This window comes from Mustela erminea, chromosome 2, assembly GCF_009829155.1.
Source record: "Mustela erminea isolate mMusErm1 chromosome 2, mMusErm1.Pri, whole genome shotgun sequence".
NCBI lineage: Eukaryota > Metazoa > Chordata > Mammalia > Carnivora > Mustelidae > Mustela > Mustela erminea.
Genome location: NC_045615.1, coordinates 113,531,682 through 113,559,448, shown reverse-complemented (window position 1 = coordinate 113,559,448; position 27,767 = coordinate 113,531,682). Strand labels below are relative to the sequence as shown.

Here is a 27,767-nt window from a genome sequence, read left to right as displayed (position 1 = left end):
TCCCAACATACTTTCAGGACCAAAACTGAAGACACACATATCTGATTAAGAAAAATCCGGTAGTTCTAGCTATTTAGGGTGGTCTGGGATGTGCTAGTCTCCTGCAGTGTTGTGGATGGGTTGATTGCTTTCTACCCGTGGGCTGTGCTTCATCAGCTTGGAGTTAATTGCTCGTGTACTCTCCATGTGCACCTGAAAATAGCTCCTGGTGGGTGGAGAGGTGAATGGCTGTGCACACAGCAAGAGTCAGAAGAGTTCCCAGGCCTTCGGATTCTTGAGATAAAGCGTTTAAAGTTGGCAAAGTTTAAACAGTTGCTTATAGTGCTTGTCCCAGGTTTGAACTCTCCACTGAGAGAAGTCAAATGACTGAACAGAAAATAGACAGGTTTGTGTCATTTCCCATCAACCCACTGATCAGCGGTGGGAACTTAAGCAAATTCTTTAATCCTGAAAATCAACGTCCTCGACTGATTATAACGCCAGCCCCTCTAGGAACAGTGAGGGTTGGAGCCAAGGAAAGGAATGCTCTGAGTGTATGGCATTCTCTCAAAGCCTGTACAAGTTTTCAAAGCAGGAAGACAGAGAGGAAAGAAATTGCCTTGGTACCATGTACAATCGCTCTTGAAATCATCACCTGGACAGCTTGGTCTTTGTCCTGCTGGGTCAGATGTGAACATTAACCAAACATTAACCTCTCCTTATTCTAGACATTCTCATGAATAGTCTTCAGTGTATATAGTCAAGAATCTTCCAGTGGTATTTAGTGTAAATCTAAAACCTAGAGCAAAATTCATCAAACCGTCCTCCAATACCTGCCACTGGACCAAGCTTCTAATATCAGGTGCAGCCTATTATTAGGAGGGAATCATCCTCATCACGATTTTATTGCCACACTGATAAAGTCACTATTAAGCCAATTTAATAAAGCATAAACATTAGGAATAAAGATACAAAGTGTATTTTTATAAATGAGATAAAGCAATATAAGTCAAGCCGGCTGAGTCTTTGGCTAGGCAAATCAATTTCAGCTCAAATAGAATTTTAAAGGCATAGTGTTTATGATATTTTATAATGAAAAATGGATATGCTATGTAAAGAAGGGTCATGCTGTATTGTGAAATAGAGCTGCTGTAGATACATCTATTATGTCTGGGAGGCTTATAGTAGGCATTCATTGATTTCATGTTTTCACTGAGCACATTTAGTGTCCCAAACTAGTATACTACTATTGGACTGATGTAGTCAGTGGTCTGATCGGTCCTAGGTGGAAAGAGGCAGCAGACTCTTCTCTGTGTACCCAGCCTGGGTTCTAAACCAAATTTCCAAGGGGAGAGACATTATTTATAAAGTGGTCTTATTTCAGCATCACAGGCCTTGTGTAAAAACAGTTGCTTTTGGAAGGCAGACCTCACACTCATATTTGTTTAGAAAGCAAGATGTTCTGTAGTTATATTCTGGAGGGTATGGTTTGACCTTGGATAGAGTCCTATTGGCATAATTATAAGTGGGGCTGTAATAAACTTCTGCTGTAGAAGAGAAGTTGTAAGAAAGAGGAGAAAGATGCCTATTTTTAAAACTCATTCTGTTGTTCTCAGGTGATTTGAACTCCAATTTCTAGCCCAAACTGTGTCACGGCCTGAGGGGACTATTTACTGAGCCGTAGGACAACCTCGGCCCTGAGAGAGTTAAATCTAAGAAACAAATAACAAAAAGAGACAGCTGGGAAGCTCAAGGGTGTCTAGGTTTGGGAATTAGTTGACTGATTAAAATTAAATCTGTTAGAAGATACATGAATTAAAATGCTATTTGTATTCAGCTTGTCTCAGGATGCAAAAGCAGCACTGAATTAGCAACTCAGCAAGATGCCAGCGGAGTTAACTCTTGGCAGAGGCCTGGGGATGATTCAGATGGCCAGGGTTTCACCTGGTCCTGGTTTTAATCGTAGACACACTTCTTGGTGCTAAAATGTATAAAAGCACACGGTCTTTTTGTTTTGTTTTTGTTTCCGTTTTTCCAGCTCTGAGATAGCATCCCTTCCACACCTTGTTCTATTTGTTTCTAAATCAGCACAGCATGCACTGCTACCACTGATCTCTCCCAGGCACACAGGCACGGTTCCCCTAAGGCACGGAGGTTCAGCGACAGCCTAAAATCTATTTTCCTCCTAGGATTTTGGAGATATATATATATATATATATTTATATATTACCATCTCTTAAAATAGCGTATTGACTGAGCTCTTACTCTTTGGTGTTAAAAAACCAGGGATCAAATCCCAGCTCTGTCCCTTGCTTGCTATGTGACCTTGAGTAGATTATTTAAGCTCTGTGAGTCCCAGTTATTCCTTATAAAATAAGGGCAATAATAGGTTTCTCACAGCATTTTTGTCAGCATTAGAAAGAGATAATACCCAGCTACGCTTAGAGCAAAAGCTCTCTATACAGTGGTGATTTTTATTAACAATCTCATCAGAATGCTTAAAAAATTGGACTTTAGGGTGATGAAGACACCTGTGTGCCTCCTTACTAACTAGCCCTTTGACCTTGAACAAGTTACTTAGACTTCCCAAACCTCCATTTTCTCATCCCTAAAATGGGGATGAAAATCCCTCTCTTGAATTGTGTTGTAAAGATTAAATGATATAAGGGGCTTGCCCACTGTCCAAAGTTCACTGGCAAACTGTGAGCAACAAGACTCGCTTTTATGAGTGTTGTGTGTTATTTGAATATAGGTGGATGTATCTATTTACTAGGGCTACCATAACAAAATGCCACTGGCTAGATGGCTTGAACAGCTAATTTATTTTCTCACAGTTCTGGAAGCCCCAAATGAAGATGGATTGGTTTCTATTGACCTTTCTCCCATTGGTTTATGATGGCTGCCTTCTTGCTATGCTTATACATGGCCTTTTCTCTCCGTGTGTGTATCCTTGGTGTCGCTCTCTCTTCTTATAAATATAACAGTTATATTGGATTAGGACAATTATATTGGATAACATCATTTAATATTAATTAACTCCTTAAAAGCTGTATACCGACATACTGGAGGTTAAGCCCTCAACATACAAATTTTAAGGTGATACAATTCCACCCATAACGGTGCCAGAAGTCAGACTGTAGGAGGTTAAGGAGGAAGCAGGAGATAGAAAATGGACCCAGTGGATCTAGTCAACTTTTCTGAGACATTTGAAAATGCAGAAAAGGAGAGGAGATTCAATATGTTATTTTTAACATTCTTATTTCTGTTGGTGTTGAGACAAAATGTGACAAAGTAGAGAGAACATAAGGCTTGGCATCAGAGACTTGGGTGTGAATCCCTGTCTCTGTCTTTCTCCTATGTGACATCTGGTCACTCCTATCTTCACCTCAATAAGACTGAGTATCACATGTGTAAAGAAAAAGACATTATACCTCATTGTGGAATTACTGTGAAGACTGGAATTATATCAGTAGAGCATCTAGCCTATCTCCCAGCATACAGTAAAGGCTCAGTAAATGTTAAGCACTGTATTAAAATCCCCCCAGAGAGCACCTGGGTGGCTCAGTCAGTTATGCATCTGCCTTTGGCTGAGGTCATGCTCTCAGGGTCCTGGAATTGAGCCTTACACTCAGGTTCCCTGCTCAGGAGGAAGTCTGCTTCTCCCTCTGCCCCTCCCTCTCCCCATGCTCTCTCTTTCTCTCAAATAAATGAATATATCAACAATCTTTAAAATAAAATCCCCCTAAATGTGTGCTCCTGAAAGGTGGCTGAGTCAACTCGTGAATTTCAAGTCCTATGCAGAATCATGCTGTGCTCTCCAGAGTTTACCTCCAGGAATCAGTCTTGATTGAGTTAGGTGGTGTTGCTTTTTTTAATGTCTGCTGGTGATTGCTGATGATTTCAGGTTTTTAGAGCCTGTCAGCCTCCTAGAAATAGAAACAGCCCTTTGGCAGGTAGGAGTCATTAGGAAGTAAGTTGCTAGTCAGCTGGGAAAACAAGAGTCCTCAGGTAGATGCTTCAAGTGTGGTGCTTTGAGTATTACTCATGATGCTCATCCCATCACACTCTTAATTCAATTACACTGACCCTCTGGCTCCGGGTCTTTTGTCTCAGTCTCAGCCTCAGCAAGTCTGTGACAGCTAGAGGAGATAGTGTATTGGTGGTGTGGTTCAGAATGCTGAGAGGTTATAGAGGCCAAGGAGTGAATGTGCTGTTTTGTTTCTTTCCAGTGGAAGGGTCACCAGGTCTAGAGAAGGTTGTGCTATGATTGAAAGACTACTCAGAAAATCTGATTAAAATTTCCTCTGTTTTGCTTTTGCTGTGTTTCTCAGAACAAGGCACGGAGAACATGATTCCAAAGAAGGCATTTAAGGTCCACCAATGGTCCACAAACCTCAGTTTGAGAAATAATTTTCTAGAGGACAACTAAGGTTCAAGGGGTTCCAGGGCAATGGAAACTTTAGTAGCAACATCATTTGTTTACTGATTCATCCATCCATTCATTCATTCATACACCAAATAATTCTTTTTTAAATAAAGATTTTATTTATTTATTTATATGACAGAGAGAGAGATCCTAAGTAGTCAGAAAGGAAGGCAGTGGGGGGGGGGAGCAGACTCCCTGCTGAGCGGAGAGCCTGATGTGGGGCTTGATCCCAGGACCTTGAGATCAGGACCTGAGCTGAAGGCAGAGGCTTAACCCACTTAGCCACCCAGGTGCCCCACACCAAATAATTCTTAAGTGACTGGGGTTCCAGACTCTTTTAGGTCCAGAGGATATATATATATATGTATATATATATATATCAACAAGACTTTGCCGGTGTCTTCAAGGAACTCACAATGGAGAAGGCAGGCATGAACAGGTCAAAATGTTATGTTTTGCATACTTCATACTTCTGCACAATGGAGCAATCTGGAAAGGCTTCAGAGAGGAGGCAGTAATATTTAAATTAGATCATAAGAGATATATACATTTCAACAGGTGGAAAAAAGAGGGAGGAATATCTTAAGCTGAGGGAATTATACTATAATCAACTCAAAAGAAACTTATGTGAAAATATTTTTCAAGAAATCAGAGTCTTTTTATCTGGTATTATCTATTTACATCAGGTCTTTCCAGAGCGTTTATTTCTGCCTTAGCAACTACAATAACAGCACAGTCCAATTCATTGGATCAAGAGCAATTTTAGGGAACTCCTCCTTTGTAAGCTCAGGACTTATTGAGTACAATCAACCCATTCTACTCAAATGTTCCAGGGAATGAAGGAAAAAATTGAAGGAGCCCCATTTAGGCTTTTTTTTATTTTCCCCATAAAGCCCAACCAGAGGTCAATTTGTGAATGCGTAGCTGCCATTTCCCCAGCTATCCGTGGGCCTCTGCATCCTTCAGGTGCATATCTCGCTTACTTTCGCATCAATTTTATGCTTGTCAGCTCAAGTTTATTCTTGGCCTTCTCATCTTCTCATGTCCCTTTTATTATTCTTATCCATCCATCAATATCATGCAGTTTTCCATCTCGCTCTTCCAAAATAAACTATTATTATATGAAAAGTACAAAACAAATCTCTGCTTTTAACCTCTTCCCCATTTTGACAAACACAACCCTTCCAAGCACCTGTTTCATTGCCATTATTGGTCTTTTGTAAACTTGAAGGCAGTCATTAGGACACCCTGGATTAGGGTTCTGTAGAAACTTCTTAACTCCTGCTCTGTGAGAGCTCTGGCCCATCACTGCACTTAGTGATACAGGGCAGGAAGTAGATACAGGTGTTAGTGAAAGGTAGCCCTGAGTATCAGAATGATGTGACTTTTGGCAACCATAACTGTATTTCCAACTGATACATGAGACATGGCATTGGTATGCCCTGGGTGCAGAGATGATGAGAAAAAGCACTTCTGAGACTCATGTATCTGAGTTAGAAATCTGTATCTAAGAGGAAGGAGTATAATGAAAATTAGCAAACCATGGCTTCAGGGCTGGGCCTGGATGCTTCTATTTCTGGCGAGTTCCCTAACCAAAATGTGGATTGGCTGATGGCAAGAAGAATTTCTTAGGCCTCCACTGGGCCCCAGCCTTTTTTTTTTTTTTTTTGCAAAAAAAAGCTGAAATTAATAAAGGATGCTATACTTTGAGACCTGAGCAGCCAGATCCTAATACATTCCAACAAGCCCCCAGCTGCGCTTTATAGGACCCCAGAGCAAATATGTAGAGACTACCAGATGAGGGGAGAAAGAGTTCCTTGGACAAACACCCTATGGGGTCAATTGGGTTAAACAAAGTTACACAGAATTGTTTGATGCAAATCCTCTGGAAACCTTTAATTTCTAGTTTTGGTCCCAAACTATGTTAGCATTTACAGCATTTCCCAAATTTATATGGATATCAAATTCTTTTCACATAGAGCACATTTGAGAAATTAAAGTGTAAATATGACTCACAAAGGAAAGTACAATGTTTTAGAATTTATCTGTAGCTATAGACACTCTTGGCTGCAGAGTAGGTTCTAGCCAGAAATGTCCCCAGGCCCAGTTCATCCAGAGCATTCCCATGAAGACTGCGTTTATGCCAGTCAAATCAGCCACTGATTACTCACTTCAACACCTGACCTAGCTGCTTTATTTGTAGCCCCAGGCCAAATATTTGATTTCAGTGGACTCCTCAGAGAGTATTAGCAGAGTCCTACCTCCCATTGTGTGATACACAGGGTAGTACTAATTGTCATTAAACTGAGCTCCATTTTTCTAACTCATACTTGGTATATACCAATTCCAGGTTTTAAGGTTATTCATGATTTTGTGCACTCTTCAAACTGCATTATAAAAATGCTAATTTTGTAATATCTAGTGATTAGAGTTTGTGGGAGGAAAAGATTATGTGGAATTGTCTTCGCTTAGTTATGTAAACTCTTGGAAATGTAAAGACTACTTAAGGTGGTATCAGATTCCTTCCTCTGGAAAAATCACCAACATCCAGTAAACATTTCATTGCTTTCCTGTTGTTGTGTATAAGCATCAGTGACCTGTGACTGCTCTTAAGCCTCTTTTTGGTTCTTCTCCACAGACAGCGTGGAAGATGAACTGGAGATGGCCACTGTCCGGCATCGGCCTGAGGCTCTGGAGCTTCTGGAAGCCCAGAGCAAATTTACCAAGAAGGAACTCCAGATTCTTTACAGAGGATTTAAGAATGTAAGAACTTCCTTTTTGACTTTACCTTCACACTGTTCTCAGCAGAACATTGAGAAGTGAGAGGGAAGAAGGGAAAATAGATGGTTCTGTGAGGGCCCCGTCATATGCACATTTCATATGGATCTTTCCTAGATGTGGATATCATCGATATCTATTTAGACTTTGAGTCACTTTGGCAGACCAGTGCTCACACAATGTGGGTGGACATTAAACAATGATAAGGACAGAAAAAAGGCATACTCAATTTTGTTCTTGGTATGTTTTGTTTGGTTGGTTTTGGCTATAATGACATTGTTTCAGTAAGCTTCAATTCTCTCTTCATTACTGAATGATAGTCTTATGTTTGACTTGTATCTTGACAATAGATTAAGACCCATCAAAGAACACCATTCCTAGCATTGGAGAAAAGTCACTATAAGTTTCTAAAAAAACATGCTACCAATGACTGTAAACACAAGTGTCTGTAGGTAGGTAGTCCTTACATCTGGTTCTTTGTAAACCAGATGAACCTATGATTCTCCTTCCTGAGTGCATCATCTTCAAAAGGAGTGATAGTTCGTGCATACCAGAGGATGAGGGTGAGAGACAATGATGGTTCAGACAGTTGATCAGGGACATACTCTTGGTACGTGTTTAGTATTAAGCTAGATTTTGTAGGTTATTCGAAAGCCAGAGAAGATATTCAAGGAGCTTCTGGTCTATATAGGGACAGACTTGTCATGAATTTATTTGAAAACAGTTCACCCCTGGGGCGCCTGGCTGGCTCAGTATGTAGAGCATGCTACTAAATCTCAGGGTTGTGAGTTCAAGCCCCATGTTGGGCATGGTGCCTACTTTAAATAAATAAATAAATAAATAAATAAAGGCATTTCATCCTTAAAAGTGTCACATGGTTGTGCATCAAATGGCATACATAGGCCTATATGTATTATGTTCTTACACATTTGTAAACCTGGTAGCTACACAAACGGTGCCCCTTGTGATCCAAAATAAATTGCATTGATCCCTCCTAATATCTTACCCCTAACAGCCTCGTTCCATGATCTATAGACTCTATGGTGTTCAAAGAGTTCTGCTAATCCCAGCCTCTTCAAATCTGACCATCTCAACTGCTACCTTGTTGCAACCTCATGCAGACCAAATGAGAAACTCTGCCTCTTCCATGGGGATATACCCAAAAGTTTACTCAGAGAATACATAACACTACTGGACTTTTCAGAATATTTTTATAGGGTTCCAACATGCATATTGCACACAACCTCCCACCATCTCTTTGACTCCATGGGGTCTTTCCACCCCATTTCTGCTCTCACCAGTCTCCTGGCCTAGACTTTCTAAATTTTTCTCTCCCCATTACTACTCTGAAAACCTGGTACCCTGCTAATACCCAGGCCTTTGTGGGGGTAGACTGGGTGGAAAGAAGGGAGATATCATGGAGATGCACACTCGCCCCACACAAACGGGATTCTCATTAAAAGGAATCTTGATGTGAAATCTATCAAGATGACACGTGTAAACAAACATGCATGAAGAGAAAGAGCTTTGAAAATGAGGCTAGAGAATTATTAGTTATGCCTATGATGCCCAGTGTGCAGAGAAAGCAAACACTTACCAAACAGCAGCTGGAATGACCACTGGCAGCAACAATCAGATACAAAATGGTTGTCTAATAAAGGAGAATTTAATCCAACCTCTCATCATCCCTGCTACGTTATCACTCCACTGCTGTGACTGAAGGTCTCTCCATTTGGAGTCAGGCTGCCTTTCATAACACTTTTTGCAAATTGAAATCAGGATTACTGCCATCATTAGCCCCCAGAGGCAGCATCTCTGCAGGTTGGTCTTCTCCAAGTGGCACTTCACAGAAATTGCCTGGGTTCTGACGTCTGCATTTGTTTATTTTGTCTTTTATTTTCCTTCATTCTTGTTGCTCTCTTTTATTTTTGTCTTTGCTTACTTGTCCTCTTTTCTTCTTCTTCTCCCTTCCTCCTTCTTTTCCAGGACGCTTCTCCTTCCCCCTTTTCTGCCTTCTGATACCCACTCTATTTCCTCTTCCTGTGCTTTCTGCCTCCTTTCTACCTCCTCTGTCTCTTCTCCTTGTCAATTCTTGTCTCTTTTCTTTCACTCCCCCCCCTTGCCTTTCTCTTTCTCTTTTTCTCTGCTCTTGCGTTAATTTCTCTGTCCCACCCATCCTGCCATGAGATCAATGTCCATCAGACCCGAATGTGCCCAGAGCATATTCACCTACTCCTTTCTAAGAAAGCCATCCAAAGTTTGCTCAGAAAATATTAATTTGATGTCTCTGATAAATCAAAGATAACTGTTCTTTTCTTTTGGGGTTGTCTTCCCCTAGTCAAATGTCCAACTCTAATAAATATACCAGGAACTATATCAAGAGAGACATGAAAGCAGAGCAGTAGCACTCATGTTTAGCATGATGCCAGCAAACTGAATCAGCTTAGCCTCTGAGAATGCAAACCAACTACTCTTGGTTTCCTGAACACCAATTATCTCAAAATCTTAAGATCAAAAAATCATTTCCATGGAGCCAATTGGGTTATTTATTTTTAATGAAACTTTTTAAAGCTCCTTATATTTTTATTAAAAGGATGAACTAGTTACCTACATCTTAAGACAGTCATACTTACATAAAAGAGGCTCACCATGACAAATCACCCCTGTTAGTAAAGATTGCCAGAGCCCCCCAGTCTTTTCCCAGTGCTATATCCCTGATAACATTTCCTCATTTCCAACACAGATTATTGATAAAAATGGGGAGTGAGGGGTGCCTGAGTAGCTCAGTGGATTAAAGCCTCTGCCTTCAACTCAGGTCATGATCTCAGGATCCTGGGATCGAGCCCCGTATCAGGCTCTCTGCTCAGCGGGGAGCCTGCTTCCTCCTCTCTCTGCCTGCCTCTCTGCCTACTTGTGATCTCTGTCTGTCAAATAAATAAATAAAATCTTAAAAAAAAAAATGGGGAGTGAGAGAAAGGTAAGATAGTAGAGAGAATTTCTCAGCCTCTCACTCTGTTTTTCCCACTGAGTCACCCCCAGATTTTTATTTCTCTTACCACCTGCTAAATTGAGTCTCCAAAAGTAGGCAGCTGATGGAAATGGGGAATATAACATACTGTTTCTCCATCTTGAATGTGCCTTGGGATCAACTGAAGGCTTGCTAAAGCCCAGATTGCTGGGCTCCAGCCCCAAAGATTATGATTTAGTTGGTCTGAGATTGGGGTGAAGAATTTGCATTCCTCATAATTTCCCAGGTGATGCTAATGCTGCTGGTCTGGGGACCACTTTAAGAATCTTTAATTAAGACACTTTAAAGAATTAATTAAAGAATCTTTAATTAATCTTTAATTAAGACACTTTAAGAGTCACTGTGAAGATATCATAAGCTTTGGGTCACTCGGACACAGGTCATATCTTTTTTTTTTTTTTCAGGTACATATCTTACTTGTTTAGGCAGCTCTCTCTGAATCAGTAGGCCGTGTCTCCTTATCTCTATAAATTGGGATATTGATACCTACATTTCCTGAGTTTTGTTTTGTTTTGGCTGAGTTTTGTCTGTTTATTTTTGAGAGTTAAGATAATAAACATAAAGTTCAATAAAAAGGAGTTAAAATAGTACTCTCCAAATAGTCAGACTCTGTTTTGTGTTCCATCTAAGTGGCCAGTCATGATTGGCTTACATACTCCCACACCTTGTGCTGGATTTTGAGCTACATAACTATGTATTAGAAAGGATGCTGAAATATACAAGGTATTCTCTACATGTCAGCAATCTCAAACTTAACTGCGTGTTGCAACCTTGCCAGGACCTTTAAAAATTACAAATTTGTTGGTACATGCTTGGTGATTCTGATGTAATTGCTCCGGGAAGAAGCTTGAACATCAGGATTTATAAAGCTCTCTAGCTAATTATAATGTGCAGCTAAGATTGACAGTCAATAAACTAGATGCATAAAATCCTAATCATAAGGTGGTTCTGTCACAAAAAGAACTGACCTAATTGTGATGAGTCCTATAGTCTTGAATACCAGTGGTTAGACTGGCTATGTTGGGACTTAATGAGGTCTTTGGTGGGTTTCCACCCTTTGAAAGATGTGTGTGCAGGTGGGTAAGAGATCTTACTTCTGATGATTCTTACTCAGTTAAATCTGCGGTGATGCTCAATATTTTTTTTTTCCTATACTTCTTAATTGAAAAAAAAATCACATTTAATAGAGAGCTAACAGAAAGTCACATTTGATAACTGCTGACCTGGAAGGTCAGATAAATATCCATATACATGATTCATAAACTTGATTTGTTGCTCTCGTTCAAGCCTAACTTCAGTTCAATTTTAGGTGATCATGAATGGTCTTCCGGGGCATTAAGTTTTAATATGGCTATGCCTCTTTGACATTTACTTTCATTAGTTAATAATTTACAGCATATTCTTCCCATTGTTTAAGGTAAGACATGGAAGTTAAAAGAAGTTAGATCTATTTGCTTTGGACACCTGGTGCCTTCCTGTCCCAAATCCTTCCCTGCTTCTTTTTCTTTCACTTCTTTGAATTATAATAGATCAAAGTAACCATTAGATTCAAACATATCTTTAAGGTATCACTTTAATGCTTGGTAACATCATTTTTCCCTAAAAATGCTAAGTGTTAATATCCTTTCTACCTGAAAACGAAGGATGTCTGTATTGGTTTTTTTAATTATGTGTAACAAAATATCACATATTTAGTGGCTTAAAAAACACTCATGCATCATGTCACAGTTTTGAGGATCAGGAGTCCAGAAGCAAATTAACTGGGTCTTGTGGAGGGAGTTTCACAAGGCTACAATCAAGGTGTTGATTAGGCTGCATTTCTTTCTGGATTCTGAGATCCTCTTCCCAGCACACGTTTGTTGGTTGAGTTCATATCCCTGTGTTGTATTTCTGAGATACCCACTCTCTTCCTGGCTGTCATTTTGAGGCCACTCATTTCCTGGAGGCTGCCTATGGTCCCTTGCCTATGGCCTTCTCACAGAATCTCTCATAATGTGGAGCTCACTTCTTCAAAGTCAGCAAGGGAGAATCTCTCTAGTCTGTTAAGGCACAGTATTTTATGATGTAATATAGTCATGGGCATGACATCTCATCCTACCACCTTTGTATATCCTAGCATTCGAGGTAAGGATTTTGAAAAGAATGTGACTTACTAGGAGTGACCATAGGTTGTGTCCATCACAGCAGTGTGCCTAGGGAGACAGCAACTCCCGAAGCCATCAGCTGAAGCAGCTGAATTAAATCTGAAGTCATAGCTCAAGCATGGTTCATCCCTACCCTCAGTGTTGTACTAAAATCCAGACCTCTTCTTGGGGATTTTGCCAATAGTGGCAACAAACTTTTTCTTGATTTCTGCAAGAGGTTTGATGTTGTGGCCAAAAGAACCAGCAGGAGATGAAAGTTTTTTGTTTGTGTGTTTGTTTGTTAATCGTTTTTTTTCCTATACCACTTGACGAGTTTGAGAACTCACTGCATCTTTAAAAATAGATGAGGGGAAGTGAGGATGAAATTATAGGGGTCTACATTTTTTACAAAGTACCTTTATATAGGAAGCACTAAATCCCACTTATGGTAGGGTGGGAGAGAGGAGGAGTTTAGCACATGCTTGAAAAAGAGCGGGATATGGTGTTTAGGATAGAGAAATAAGCTGCTAATTGCATAAGGCAATTGCTCTTTTATCATGAGCCCTCAGAGTTATTCTTGAGGCTTCACAGGCTGATTGTGTAACATTCAGTAAATCACTTCATCCCTGGCAGCTTCTGTCTCCCTGTCAGCAAATTAGGGATTAAGATCTTCTCTTCCAATCACAAAAGGGGGGTGGGTAATAATTGGTTTTGTTCTGCTCTTGAAAGACTCAGATAAAAGATCTCTCTTAAGTGCAAAGTATTACTCATGTACTTTAAAATCAAGGTATAAGAACAGAGTTAAAATGTTATTTTCTATGCCCTAGCAGGATTTTCTGTCAGACTTCCAGAAGCAGAGCTTTCTGAGAAGTTTGTCTACAGGTCTCAGCACATAAACATGGCTGCCCTTCTGATTTCCAAATTCTGTCATGATAGAAGTGTTTTACGGGGTTCGAACCTTTAAACTGACATTTCCTACATTGGGCAGATGGTTTAGCTTCTCTGGACATCAAATTCTCCTTCGAAGATTCAGGCTATTAATGCCCACACAAGTGAAAAATGATGAAAAATATTTTGCTTAATTTCCTTCATTGAGAGTTTGCTCAATAGAAATTGGAGGCCTTCGGCTCTTTCCTACTCATTGTATTAAGTACAGAAATCACGGTGAACATCACGGTGAACATTCTGGAACTCTGGAATTCTGGAATGTCATCTTGAAGTACGTTACACAAGAATTTATTAAATATAATCTGTGGCATTTGGATGATTTTTTTTTATTTTCAATTAATTATGTATCATGCTAAATTTTTGAAATCATATGGGGGACATAAATTGAAACACCTAAGTGTCTCATCTACAATCAACTCCCCATGATGTCTCACTGAATATAAGTATGCTTAACTTTCTTCTTTATTCTCCTAGATATTCTTATGTGCATGTACTTATGTGTTTGCATAGGGATTCTTTTGCCACAAATGGGTTTGTTAATACATGTATACTACAGATTATTTTTACCTAACAATGAGCAATTATGAATATTTAATTTCATTTTCAAACAATCATTATACACAGGTTGGTCAGGAGTTCCCTGTTTGGGGACCCTTTGAGCCTGACATAGTAATTAGTCTAGTGGGTTAGCATACCAGTTTTCAGCCTCTTCTTTGATTGCTTGGGAATTCCCATAAGGGAGTCAGTAGTTTCTGCACTGCCCTTCTACCCCATCCCTTTTCCAGAGAGGGATTTACTTTTTAAGGGCTATCCCATCACTTCAGCACACCAGTATCCACAACTGCCCCTTTCCCTAACAAAGAGAGAAAGACAGAGAGAGAGAGACATAAAAGTGGACTAAGAACCTTATTTCTATTTAACCTATCAGTTTCCTAAAGACCATGACCCGAGGCTAATTCATCTTGATATTCTCTACTCCTAATTCCAAATGTGTGGCTCATTGTGCCACTCAGTATTTGGTTTTAGAATAAAAGTACTAGACCAAGATAACAGATAAAAGTCATCTTGTATCATCCATATAATGCCTACCTTCTAAAATAGCTTGTATGTTGATTAAATGAGATACAGATTCAGGGGGCACTCAGGTTGCTCAGTTGGTTAAGCATTTGCTTTCAGCTCAGGTCAGGATCCTGGGATCCTGGGATCTAGTCCTGCATCAGGCTCCCTACTCAGTGGGTGGTTTGCTTCTCCCTCTACCCCTCTCTCCTGCTCACTTATCTTCTCTCTTTAAATAAAATCTTGAAAAAAAAAAAAAGAAGAAGAAGAAGAAAAGAAAAGAAATACATATGCAGGATATTTAATTCTTGTTTGACTCCTAAACCTGTCTTTTCTCAATAAATGTTACCTGTCTATGTACCCAGTCACCCAGAAATCAGATGTCTTTCTAGATTCTTCCCTAAGAACATACTGCATCTGATTAATCACTAAGCTCAGTCAGTTTTCTAGTTTTTATCTCTTTCCCCTCTACCCCTTCCTTTTCCTCTACACTGCACTTGTCTCTCTTTCATCTCTCACCTTCATTACCACAATGGCCTCCCAATCTCCTGGACTCCAGTGTTATCTTCCTCTGAACCTGAGCAGCTGAAGGTATCTTTCTAAAGCACAAATTGGACCCTTTTGATTCTTACTTAAAACTAGTTAATCTCTGTCCATTGTCATTAGAAGATAGACTCAAGAGCCTTATGTACTCCTCAACATATATTTGTTGAGTGTCTACTTTAAGTTCAACCCTGAGTTAGATTCTCTCTGTACTATAGTGACCCAACTAATCCTTGCTTACTTTTCCACTCTCATCTCTCAATATCTTTTATTCACTCTGCTTTAGCCATAAAGAACTGCCTGCTGTTGATGTGATTCACCCTGAGAAATTCACCCTGCCCTTTTTTCCTGAAAAGAATGATATCCTCCATGACTCCCTTACCCGAGGCAAACTCCTGTACCTTCTCCACATCTCAGCTTAGATTTTACCTCAACATAATTTTTTCCATCATTCATTCTGTGAGTGCTAATATGAATCCGCCACTCAACTAGGTATTTAGGAAGCATTGATTAAAATGATGAGTAAGTTCTTTTAGAGCTTAGAGCTTATATTTTAATGGGAGTTGGTGGAGGCAGGGTTGGTTAAGGGGAGGGATGAGACAATAAATAAACAAACAATTAAGGAAATCCCTGGTGTGATCAGAATTGTGAAGAAATATGTTATAGAAAGGTAGAACAGATAGCTTCTTCTTTTTTTTTTTTTTTTAAAGATTTTATTTATTTACTTGACAGAAATCACAAGCAGGCAGAGAGGCAGGCAGAGAGAGAGAGAGAGCAGGAAGCAGGCTCTCCGCTGAGCAGAGAGCCCAATGCGGGACTCGATCCCAGAACTCTGGGATCATGACCTGAGCCAAAGGCAGAGGCTTTAACCCGCTGAGCCACCCAGGCGCCCCCAGACAGCTTCTTTTGATGCGTGGCTAAAGAAGAGTTCCCTGGGGAGATAGCACTTAATTGAATCTAAAATACTAAGAAGGATACTGCCATCTGAAGGTCATTCCAGGCAGAGAGAACAGCCAGGAGTCCTAAAGCAGGAGTGAGGCAAGAATGTTTGGAACCTGGACTATTTATTTTATTTTATTATTTCTAAAGATATGGAGAAAGTGCTGGTTTTAAAAGGGTCAGATATAATAGATTATAATGATTTTTTAAAAATGACTCTATGAGGCTGCTCTAAGAAGAATGGAATGTAGAGAGCCAAAGTAAAACAGGGAGACCCTAGAGAAAGAAGTTTCAGGAGAGTAAGGGAAGAAGTGTTGTTTAGACCAGGATGGTGGCAAAACATGGTATGTGGTGGAGGCTGAGCTGATACACCATTTTGATGGTTTGGATTGAAAAGTTGAGAGGAGTTGAAGACTCAAAGTTGACTCAAAGCTAACTTTGAATGATTTATATGTAGAAAACTTTATTTGACACCTTGTAGGTTAGGAGACCCTCCTTGGGTGTTCCCCACCATTGCATTGATTTAAGGACCGCTTCCCTATTCTAGAAGCTCCTTGAGGACAGGTTCTGTATTATTATTTTTTTTTACCATAATAACATTAAATTTTCAGAACATGCCTTGTATGTAACATATAATCAATAAATGTTTGTGAATGAGTGACCCCAATCAAAAAGTGCAAAAAGATAAAATTTTTATCTTCTCTCACTTTCTTTTTAGTTCCCTTCACAGCCACCTAGTAAGACTGAAGAGCTATCAATTTGCTCTTGGGAAAAAAAAAAATATAATGATAAGAAAAGTGAAAGAGCATGAGTTTTCTTGTAAAAGAACTATAAAAATTGCTTGAAACATTTGCTGGGTTTATCAAGTGATCCTCAAAAATATTAAGGGCAGTCTCAGATAGTAACAAAGAACTACTTCTGGTTCTGTAGCAGAGGTGTTCATAATTTTCATCCCATAGATACTCACATCTTACAATTCTCAGCAAATATACTGTCAAGTGAATAATAGGATTTCTGTAGCTCAAGAACTTCTCTCATCTCAGCAACATATTTCAAAAAGTGAAATAGATTGGGTGGTGGCATCTAGCAATTCCCATATGTATTAGAGTAGGTTCACTGCTGTAACACACAGTCCTGTATTTGAGGGACTTAACACAACAAAGGTTTGTTTCTTTCTTATCTCCCAATCCTAGATGGATCATTAAAAGTTGGATTCAGTTTTGTGGCTCTGCTTCACCTGTTCATTAAGGTTATTCCTTCCATCTTATGATTTCATTATTGTCTGTGGTCTCAGCACCCTCCACTAGGCCAACTGTGTCTGTTCCTTGGTCAAGAAAATAGAGAGAGAATGAAGAATACATGGGACACATTGGGCATGTCCTGGAGTGTCAGACATTATTTCTGCCATATTCCACTGGTCAAAACTCAGTTACATGGCTCCATTTTACATTAAGAGAGGCTAAAAAATTTTTTGAAAGAAAGTAAAATTAAATTTTCTCTAAATTAGGGAATGGCATGGGAGAAAATTATGTCAGAGATTCCCAAGATCACCCCCAAGTTCAGTCTTTTGCCAGGAGGACTCACAGGATTTAGTATATCATCATATTCAATGTTACCATCTGTTAGAGCAAAAGGATACCAAAACAAAATCAACAAAGGGAAAAGGTGCGTGGGATAATGTTTGGAGGAAACCAAATATAAACCTCCAAAAGTGCTTTCCTAGTGGAGTCACACAGAATGTGTTCATTTCTCGAGTCCACAGTCTCTCATGGTTTGTCTCTCACTCCGATTTCCCCCAACTCACTTTTCTCCATTTCCCAATGTCCTCTGTGTTATTCCTTATGTTCCACAAGTAAGTGAAACCATGTGATAATTGACTCTCTCTGCTTTTACTCAGCATAAACAATGAATTTTGTAATATTGAAAAAAAATTAAATTAAAAAAAAAAAAAAGAATGCGTTCATTTCCCAAGCCATCAGTTCTTACAACATAGGTAAAATGCTATCTACCAAGGAAAGTCATTAAGTACTTAGTCCCCAAGGCTTTTACTGGGACTGGTCACATAGGCACCCTCTATCTAGCATGTACCTAAATTCTAGACCTCCAGAAGCAAGACAGGTGTTCAGCATAAACCATATTGTTTGCACAAACAATTTAGGTACAGTGAGCCTTTCTTATCAGGGAATGGTGGAAACTCTCCCAATTTCCCAGATTCTAGTCCGTAAAGACTGAATTGTATGCCTCTAAAATTTATGTTATAGTTCTAATCCCCAATGTGACTGTATTTTGTGATAGTACCTTTAAACAGATAATTAAAGTTAAATGAGGTCATAAAGATGAGGCCCTAGTCCTATAGGACTGGCATTCTTAAAAGAAGAAAAAGAGACACCAAGGAAGCAGGGCACAGAGGAAAGGCCCCTTGAGGACACAGCTAGAAGGCAGTCAGCTGCAAACCAAAGAGAAGCCTCCGGAGAAGCCAACTCTGTGAACACCTTGATCTTGGACGTCCAGCCTCCAGATCTGTGAGAAAATAAATTCCTGTTCTTTAAGCTGCCCATCTGTGTTATTTTGTGATAGTGTCCCTAGCAGAATAGTAGAGCAGTTAAGGGCCAACTTTGCAAGTAGATCTTTCTAAGTGCAGCAGCCTCAGCCCTGTAATGGTAACTTGTTTCTATACAAAAGTGCATACATTTGGGAGTAAATATGATAATGTGATTGGATGCCAGTTCTGACATTGGGCAAGATGGTTGGTCTCTCTGGGCTTCACCTATCTAATCTGCAAAATTAGAGAAATAACACTTCAGATGTCTTGCAAAGATAATGAGTGTAAGGCACAGAGCACTGAACCTATCTTATTATAACACTCAAATTGTAGTTAGCATTATTCCTATGATCATTATCATCAACAACATTGTCATCCTGCTGCTCCTCTGAATTGTGTTATAATCAGAAGTGGTGGGGCTGGGAGAGGGGAAGAGAAAGAATCTTAAGGAGGCTCCACACGAAAACCTGAGATCATGACCTGAGCTGAAATCAAGGGTCTGATGCTTAACCAACTGAGCTACCCAGAAACCCCTAGAAACTCTTTCTGTGAGTTTTGCCCCACATTCTAGCCTGAGGACAAATTTGGAAAGTGTGCACTATTTTGGTTTTATTTTACCATGTCAGTTGAATTCTTGGAGAAACTGATAACAGTATTTCTTATAATAATTCCTTCACTGAGATTTCATGAAAATCAAAAGAAACTAGATCATTTGTGATGTTTTGAACATATTTTTAATAATAATTATTTTTATAATTATTTAAAATAATTAATAATATTTTTAATTAATTTAATTTAATTAATAATTTTTAAGAAACAACTTACATAAAAGCAACCCTTTTAAAAGGCAAAAAGACTCTGAAAGCATTTCTAAAATCTTTAAGATGGTTTGTCCATTTACACACAACAATTCTATAAGTTCAAATTTCATTTTTCTTTCAAGTCACAGGTGAGCTTGTCCGTTCTAGTGGGGCAGTTCTGCTCCCTCAGGACATTCCCAAAATGCAGGGTTCTTCCCACAAATTGCCCCACTCTCCCTCTGCTTGGCGGATGTCTCTATCTGCATATGTAAACTAGGTTACTTTCATCTCTATGGCCTGAGGGATGGTGAAAGAGCCAAAGACCAGGGGCAGGTGACTTGCTTTAATTTAGAGATCACATGAAAGTTATATACATAACTTCCACTTACATTCTATGGACTCACTGGTCACATGAATCACCCTACCCCAGGGGAAGTTAGGAAATGTGGTGTCTGGCTAGACTATGCTGTGAATAGGTAGGAGGAGAAACTACCTTGGGGAAACAACTAGCACTCTGCCAAAGTCAATAAAACCTCCTTCCCCTTAATTTTCTAGAGAATACCCTAAATATTTCCTAAATTAGTCCAGCTAATCCTTCTAACCCAAATTTCTTAGTCTGAGAGCAATGTGTCAACTGTTTCTTCAAACTCGTATATCCCTTAACAGATCAAGATTTTAGAAATAATAATAATAATAATAATAATAATAATAATATTATAGTGAAAGTTATTGTGGTTGTGGTTGTGGTTGAAGGAGAAGGGATGAGACCAACCAGGTGGGCATGAAGACTTATTAAGTCTGTCTTCTGAATGCTTTGAGGATTCCGACTTCCTCGGCACTATACATCAGAACTGAATAGACAACAAGCTCAAAAGCAGTTTCATCCAAGGAAGTTTGTGGATACAACATGTTCTGCAAGGAACTAGGTCCTTACACAGAACCCAAGCACCACGAGGTGGTAAGACTTCTGTGTGCATCAGGTTTGAATGACATTACTCTTCTCACTTTTTTTTTTTTTTTTTTTTGGAAGAACTAACTTGTCCACAAAAAGGGGTCCCTGGGAGTCTAGTAAATAATTTTTCAAATTCAGCACATGCTCTTCAAAAAGCCCATTGTGCAACTTCGGAAGTTTTGTGGTTAACACTAAAAACAAATTCAGGGCACCATTCATCACTGTAAGCGGCCGGCAGGGAACCTACCTCATAAAGTCAGGTCATTTTCCATTTTTTTTTTTTTTTTTTACAGTTCCCAGTTAAATGTGTTCATTAATAGAAGCCTAACTGGCAATTATTTTAGTGATCCTGGCAGGCATTCAAATCTTCATTAAAATAAAATAAGTTGCCAAAACTTTGGAAGTCTTTTCAGTGCTACATTTGAGTTGATGTGTGAGATCTGTGTTGATTAATTTAACTTGAGGGAAATATGAAGAGATGTGTCAAAGGAAATGAGATAGAATCTGTAATTTTTTTTTATCTATGCACATTCTAATGAATTAGGCCGAATATGTGACATTTCAACTCCCATAGAATTTTAGGAGCTTGAGTAACAACTTCTCTGTCAAGCTCTTCCTGGTTTTCATCCTTTCCACAACACACGGAGCATCTATCACTTACTGAGTACTTACTATATTACATGTACTTTGCTCGTATTGGATACGTATCAATGAATAAAAGAGAGTATCCTCAACTCATAAACACTGGAGTTTAGTGTAGGAAGTGTAAACTTAATAAGAAAGGGAAAAACTAATTAAGTGAAAATGGTGGTATGGTACATTCAATGAAAAGAATAGGACAGAATTCTGTGAGAGACACTCATGCAGGCACAGGGGACCTAGAAGGCATGATGGTTAAGTTTAATTTGCTGACTGAGTAAGGCTCTGATGCTCAGTTCTTTGGCCAAACATTAATCTAGATATTACCTTGAAAGTGTTTTGTAGATGTGATTAACATCTACAATCAGTTGATTCTAAGTGAAGCATTCCTTAATAAACTGGTTGCCTCATCTGATCAGTCGAAGACCTTAAGTACTAAAACTGAGGTTTCCCAAAAAAGAAGAAATTCTGCCACAGTATTGTAACATAGAAATCTTGCCTGAATTTCCAGCCTGCCAGCCTACCCTACAGATTTCAGACTCGTGAGTGCCCATAATCCCATGCCAGTTCCTTAACAACCGCTCGTCCTCTCTCTCCCTCCCCCTTCCCTCTCTCCTTCTCTCTCTCTGCCCCTCACCTCTCTTTCTTCCTCTCTCCCCCACTCCTTCTCTCTTTCCTTCTTACTTGGTTCTGTTTCCCCATAGAACCCTGACTGACACAGGAAGTTTTCCTTAAGTCAAGACTCCTTATGAGCAAGGGAAAATTTATCCCCAGTTGAAGATACAGCAAGTGCAAAAGCCCTAAGGCAGGAAAGGGTTTATAAAATCCAGTAAATTACTGAAAGTTATTGTGGTTGTGGTTGAAGGAGAAGGGATGAGACCAACCAGGTGGGCATGAAGCAGGTCACATAGAGCCATGGAGACTAGATTTGATTCTGTGTGATAGGAATCCATTGATAATTGAAGTAAGGGAGTGATACAGCCTGTATATAATATATAGGCTATATACATGTATATAGCCTATATATTATATATAATATATATTATTATTATATAATTATATGTTATATATAGCATATATATGCTCTCTCTCTCTCTCTCTCTATATATATATATATATATATAATATATTAAACTCTATTGGCAGACAATGGGTTTGGTCGACGAGGGAGAAGGAAGAAAGGAAAACTAGTAAGGAAGATATTGTAGTAGTCTGACATATATATGATGGTGAATTGGACTAAAGATTGTGGTAGCTGAGATGTAAAGGAAAGGACAGGGAAATATCTATTATTTCGGGTTTTTTGGTGGTGGGCAGCAGAAACCTAGCCTGACTCACAGAAGAAGAAAAAGAAGTGCTTGGAAGATCTAGGGCGTTCTCAAAACTGAAGGAAAACATGAGCACCCTGGTCTTGCAAGAGAGAAACATCCAGAGGCTCCAGGTAAACAGAGGTAAACCAAAATATTGAGAGCAAAATATTGAATGAGAACTATATCTGGATCTAACACCGCTTGCTCTCTGTTTTGCAGCCAGACCTTTCCCTTCCTAAGCACATGTTCTTTCCAGGGAAATAACCGAATTATGACACCTGCCAGAGGAAATCTGGAGGTGGAGCCTGTGCGTGGCTGGGAGAATCAGAGCTCACTACAAACCCTGTCCTTACACCGCTTCTTTACTCATCCCAAAGCCCAGCTTCCCAGGTACTCCCCCCAACACCTTTCCATCCTGGTCTTAACTACAGACTTATCCACACGTTACTCTTACTTTCATTGTTGGAAAAAGAAATCACTTGTGGAGAAGAGCTTCTGGCTCTTTCTGCGCTCAGGGTCTTTTTACATGTTGTTTCTGGACACACATTCTCTCCTATTTAGTATGGATTGTTACAGTATCGTCCTAAATCCTGCCTTTCCTGAGCACATGGGATTAGATCAAACCCCTTTTCCTCAGAACATTCTGTCACTGCACTCAGTTTGTTTTTTTCTTAGCATTATCATCGACTGTAATAATAAATTAATTTATTTATTCACTGAATCCCTACGAGATGGGATATTAATGAGAGCCAGGCCACTGGCATTTGACTTACCCACATACATTTTTTGACATACAGTATGTTCTTAATAGACACTTGTTGCTTGGACTCCCTCTCTAACCCTGAGTGGGGCTGTGTGTACAATGTCAAGGGCCCCAGGGACTAAATCTTAGCCTCAGGGAATTTGTCCTGGCTAACTCTTCCTTTAGAACGCTCCCCATGTTTTGCTATTTCTGGTCTCCCTCTTGTTTTTTGTTTTTGTTTTTGTTTTTTGTTTTTTTGGGTTTTTTTTGTCTTGAGTTCTGTGCCACCCTTACAAGTGAACTCTCTGTGGAAGCCTAGACTCTGGCTCCCCCTACCAGTTGTCTTCCAGGTATCCTTAGATTCTAGCGCCTGCAGTCCTGAACAGAAACCCCCACCTTTTCCCAAACACCTCGTTTGGGCGTGCTTCTCTGGCTCTGCTTGTCTGCCAAAAAACAAAACAAAACAAAACAAAATAACAAAACAACAACAAAAAAAACAAAAACAAAAGGAACAAGGGGGATACAAAGATTAAGGAAACAGTGCTTCTGTTTTCAAATGCTTTACAAGCTAATTACCAAATAAAGACTAAACTAATGCAATTACTGAAGTAAAAATGAGTCTAAAAATTTGCCTGCAAAACCCTATTAAACACTTTAAAAGCAGTGTTTTTGAGCTTGTTGGTCTCATGGTGAGTGAGTGAGATAAGAGGCTAGCAATTCAAGACAAGAGTGAATATTTGAGCCACTCTGATGAAGTAATTACCATATAAATTATTTTGCATAAGTGACCAATTTACATGGTACTGAAGATCATGTTAGAGAACTGGACAGAAATATATTAGAGTTAATAAAATATGGCAAATTCAGGAGTGGAAAGGCAAACCTGAAGAACTAGTGGGTGCAAACATAACCCTTAAAGATTTTGAGAATCATCACTGAAATACCGAAAAGGAAAAAAAACTATGTCATCACATGTGGTATATTATTAATATGCTAATGACGCTTGAAGTATAGTATGCACTATATATTATTATAAGATACTTTCACATACAGGCCATTTTCACTTTAGGTCATATCATTTTAAAGCCACATCAGAGGGGGAGACAAACCATGAGAGACTGTGGACTCTGAGGAACAAACTGAGGGTTTTGGAAGGGAGGAGGGTGGGGAGTTGGATGAGTCTGGTGGGGGGTATTTTGGAGGGCACGTATTGCATGGAGCACTGGATATGGTGCATCAACAATGAATTTTGGAACACTGGAAAGAAATAAAATAAAATAAAATGAAAAAAAGTTCAAAAAAAGCCACATCAAGAAAAATATTGACATTTTGTGGAAGAGGAAACAATAGGCAGTACATTTATTTCTAATGTGTGGAAGGACAATACATTTGGTGATAAAAGTAGGACTCAGACATAGTTTTGGGAACTTTTTTTCCAGTTCCATTTTGCCATAGCAACCTCTACTCACCATCCACAAAGTTTTAAACACTATAATCTATAAATAATAAAAGAAAGAGCGCCTTTAAAACCACTGAGGAACATCAAAGGACCATTTCACTAGAGTAGATAATACTATCCTAGAAGGTTAACTTAGGGTCCTCTTGAACACTTTCCTCCTAATGTTCTCTTAAAGATCCTTGGCTAACAGAGAGAAATGTTTAGAGTGAGCTTAAATAGCACCTACAAAATCCTTCAGCCTGATGGACCTTTTTTTTAATTTTTTAAGCATTTGAATAAGTCAGTCAAGAAATAAACAAAATAATTTATTTCCAATGTGAATTTTAAACCACTATTGGTAGGTCCATGTATAACCTAATTTAGTTTAGTTTTTTCATTCATGAAGATATAGACATTTTCTTTTCTACTTTAATTCCAAGCAACATACAGAAGTACATCATTAGTTTCAGATGTAGTGTTGAATAATTTATCAGTTGTGTATAACACTCAGTGCTCATCGCATCACGTACCTTCCTGAAAGCCCATTGCCCAGTTCTCTATTTTTGTTTTTAATATATCACCTACTGATCATCAAAAAATTCTGAAATTTGCATAAGACCCATATAATATGACCAATAAAATATACACAATAGATTTCACAACATTGATAAAAGGAGAAAATAATTTTCCAAAAATGTGGGTCAAGAGTTACTACAATTTGGCATCATAGTCCTTAACTCCTCAGAAACCAAGTATTCACCTTTTCTTCTTGTTTGTTTTTTATTTTTTGTTTTTGCACTGGCTTTGCCTAAATGGGCCAATGACAGTTTCTCCTATTTTTTAAAATTCTTTTTCAGTCCTCTGAGCATAGTACCTGCTCACATCACTTCATCTTTAGGCAGCTAACTAGTTATGGAAACTTTCTGTATTATTATACACCTTCTTGTCCCATAAAGAGATCATAAAAGATTATTTGTTAAAGTATTTAGAGAAAGGAAAAACAAAAAATATTCCAAGCAGTAATTTCATGCCTTATCACCCAGAAAATAAATAGCACAATTTCTGTGGTTAAAATCCAGGTTGGAGCTTCTTACCAGAAATGTAGTCCAATGCAGAGTTTCTTGGCGGGGTGGGGGGAGGAGGAAGAGAAAGACAAAAAAATCACTAAACGTTTTTGAAATAAGCAAATTCCAGGACAGGATTTGATTAAGTTGCTTTGTAGTTTATTGCTACAGCTTGTGGTGTGTAATTATTTCAGGACTCATAGACCCCATATGTTATCAGCAGTGATTGGAAGTGGGGTGGGAAATAATATTTTTCATGGAACTAATAGTAGATTAAACACATTTAAATGTGCCACATACAACTGAGTATTTTATTGCTTGTCACCAGCAGAATCAAGGCACCATGTAATCTGCACAATGAAGTAAATGCTAGTAATACCTACTTGGTTTCTTCTGGAACTTCACATAAAACCCCATATTCGTTCCCTAATTAAAGGCAAGCCTGTTATTGAACAGACTTTGTATTATCATTAATAAATGCTGCTGATTTGTTGGATAGATTACATTTATTGAAAACAGATTGGGAGCATGCAGTTAATTGCCAATTTTCCCTAATTAATTAGTGTTTTATGTGACTAGAATAATCTTCAGTTGATCATAGCACTTGCTGCTAGAGTTGGAAAAACCTGATGTTTAAAAGAGCCAGTCTCTCGCAGTACCTTCCACTGACCTCTTTCCTTCATTATTAATACTGGAAATGTAGCAAAGACGTGTGGGTCAGTGCAAAGGTGGGAACTAAGAGCCATCTAATCTTGTTGCAACTCCAGCTTTGATACTTACGAGTCATTTTACCCTGAGAAACTTCCCTGAACTTCACCTTCCTTATTTATAAATGGGGATAATACTATCTACTTGAAATATTGGTGAGAAATCGAAAAGAAATCATATATAAGTAGAGTTTATATGTGATGCTGCATTCCTAAGCCCTTCCATAAATATACCCAACAGAAACAAAAATGCCCAATGCTCACACTCTTTGGGTATTGTGGTGAAGGTAAATTATACAGTGAGATTTCTGCTAATACACTTTTGAGAACAACTAATCCCGCCTTCTCCAAGTTTTGCAGAGACAAATCTGAAGTCTTGACCACTGTGACGGTTATTTGTCCTGAAGTCAAATAATCAATTACATAGTGATATATCTCCTTCTTTGCCTTCAAACCTTGTCTTCTGCCTCTCAATTCAGAATTCTTGCTACTATAACAAACTGCTTCTGAAATTCTCAGTCACCTTGCCCATACCACATACCAAATCATGAAATTCAACCTGTCATTCACACAAATTTATTGAGTTTCTACAGAAGGTGGAACTGCAATAAACATTTAGGAAATGAAAAGTACGCAAATAGATGTGATTCTTGTCCTCAAGAAGTGAAGGGACCTTGTAACTCGGGTTATTTATTTTTCTACATTACTACGGTAGAGCCCAGGCTATCTATCATATGCATAGCATTTTTTGGCAGAATGGTCATAACATCAAGAGGTTTAGAAACTTCTCAAGGTTATAGAGCTAATTAGTAGCTGACAGTATCCCAACAGAAACACACAGAATATCTTAAAAAATAGAGTGAAAATATTAAAAAAAAAAATCTTGGCCCTAAACAAGTAGAATTTCAAATCTTTTATGTAACAACTAGGTAGAACCAGAATTTATAGTTCTCATTTGAATTATCAAGCCACCTCAGAGGTGATTAGTGGATATTTGTTATGCAGGTATCATATGAAGTTCAAGATTACATGAAAAGGAAATATTAAGGTAATAAACATCATAACATATGGGTAAAAAGTATAGACTCTGGAGTCAGACTGCCTCAGTTCACATCCTGATTCTGCTACTTACTCACTTACAGATATCAGCTAGCCTCTCTGTATCTCAGTTCCTATTCAAAAATGACTGACCTTTTTGTCCAAGCAATAGGAAGAATGGGTTGACATTCAGAAAAATTGAAAGAAGACCACTTTTGGAGGGGAGGTCAGGAACCCCATTTGTTTGGGGATTTAGGACTTCTTGTAGACATATATGCCTACTTATGCCATAGGTAGTAATAACATATGTAAGCTTAGAGTTCAAGGAGAGAGGTCCAGGCTAGAAAAGAAATGTTGGTGACCTTGACATCTAAATCATATTTATCTCCATGAGACTAGATGAGATCACCAAGGGAACAAGCATAAGATATGATGAGATTTATGTTTTAGAAACATTCCTTTGGGGCACCTGGTGGCTCAGTGGGTTAAAGCCTCTGCCTTGGGCTCAGGTCATGATCCCAGGGTCCTGGGATCGAGCCCCACGTCGGGCTCTCTGCTCAGCAGGAAGCCTGCTTCCTCCTCTCTCTCTCTGGCTGCCTCTCTCACTACTTGTGATCTCTCTCTGTCAAATAAATAAATAAATAAATAAATAAAAAAGAAACATTCTCCTTTGACAGAACTGAGTAAGAGGAACGAGAGCAGAGGCTGTTAGACC

The 27,767-nt window shown here is 38.9% G+C and overlaps 1 protein-coding gene across 6 annotated transcripts in view; it reads left to right on the top strand.

The window, feature by feature from the left end:
• KCNIP4 (potassium voltage-gated channel interacting protein 4) overlaps window positions 1-27,767 on the top strand; it is a 1,139,639-nt gene that overhangs the window by 1,023,051 nt on the left and 88,821 nt on the right. For all 6 annotated transcript variants that reach the window (XM_032333981.1, XM_032333977.1, XM_032333982.1 and 3 more), the window contains one exon: window positions 7,044-7,168. In XM_032333981.1, the coding sequence (XP_032189872.1) occupies window positions 7,044-7,168 (125 nt within the window). The remainder of the gene's footprint in view (window positions 1-7,043; window positions 7,169-27,767) is intronic.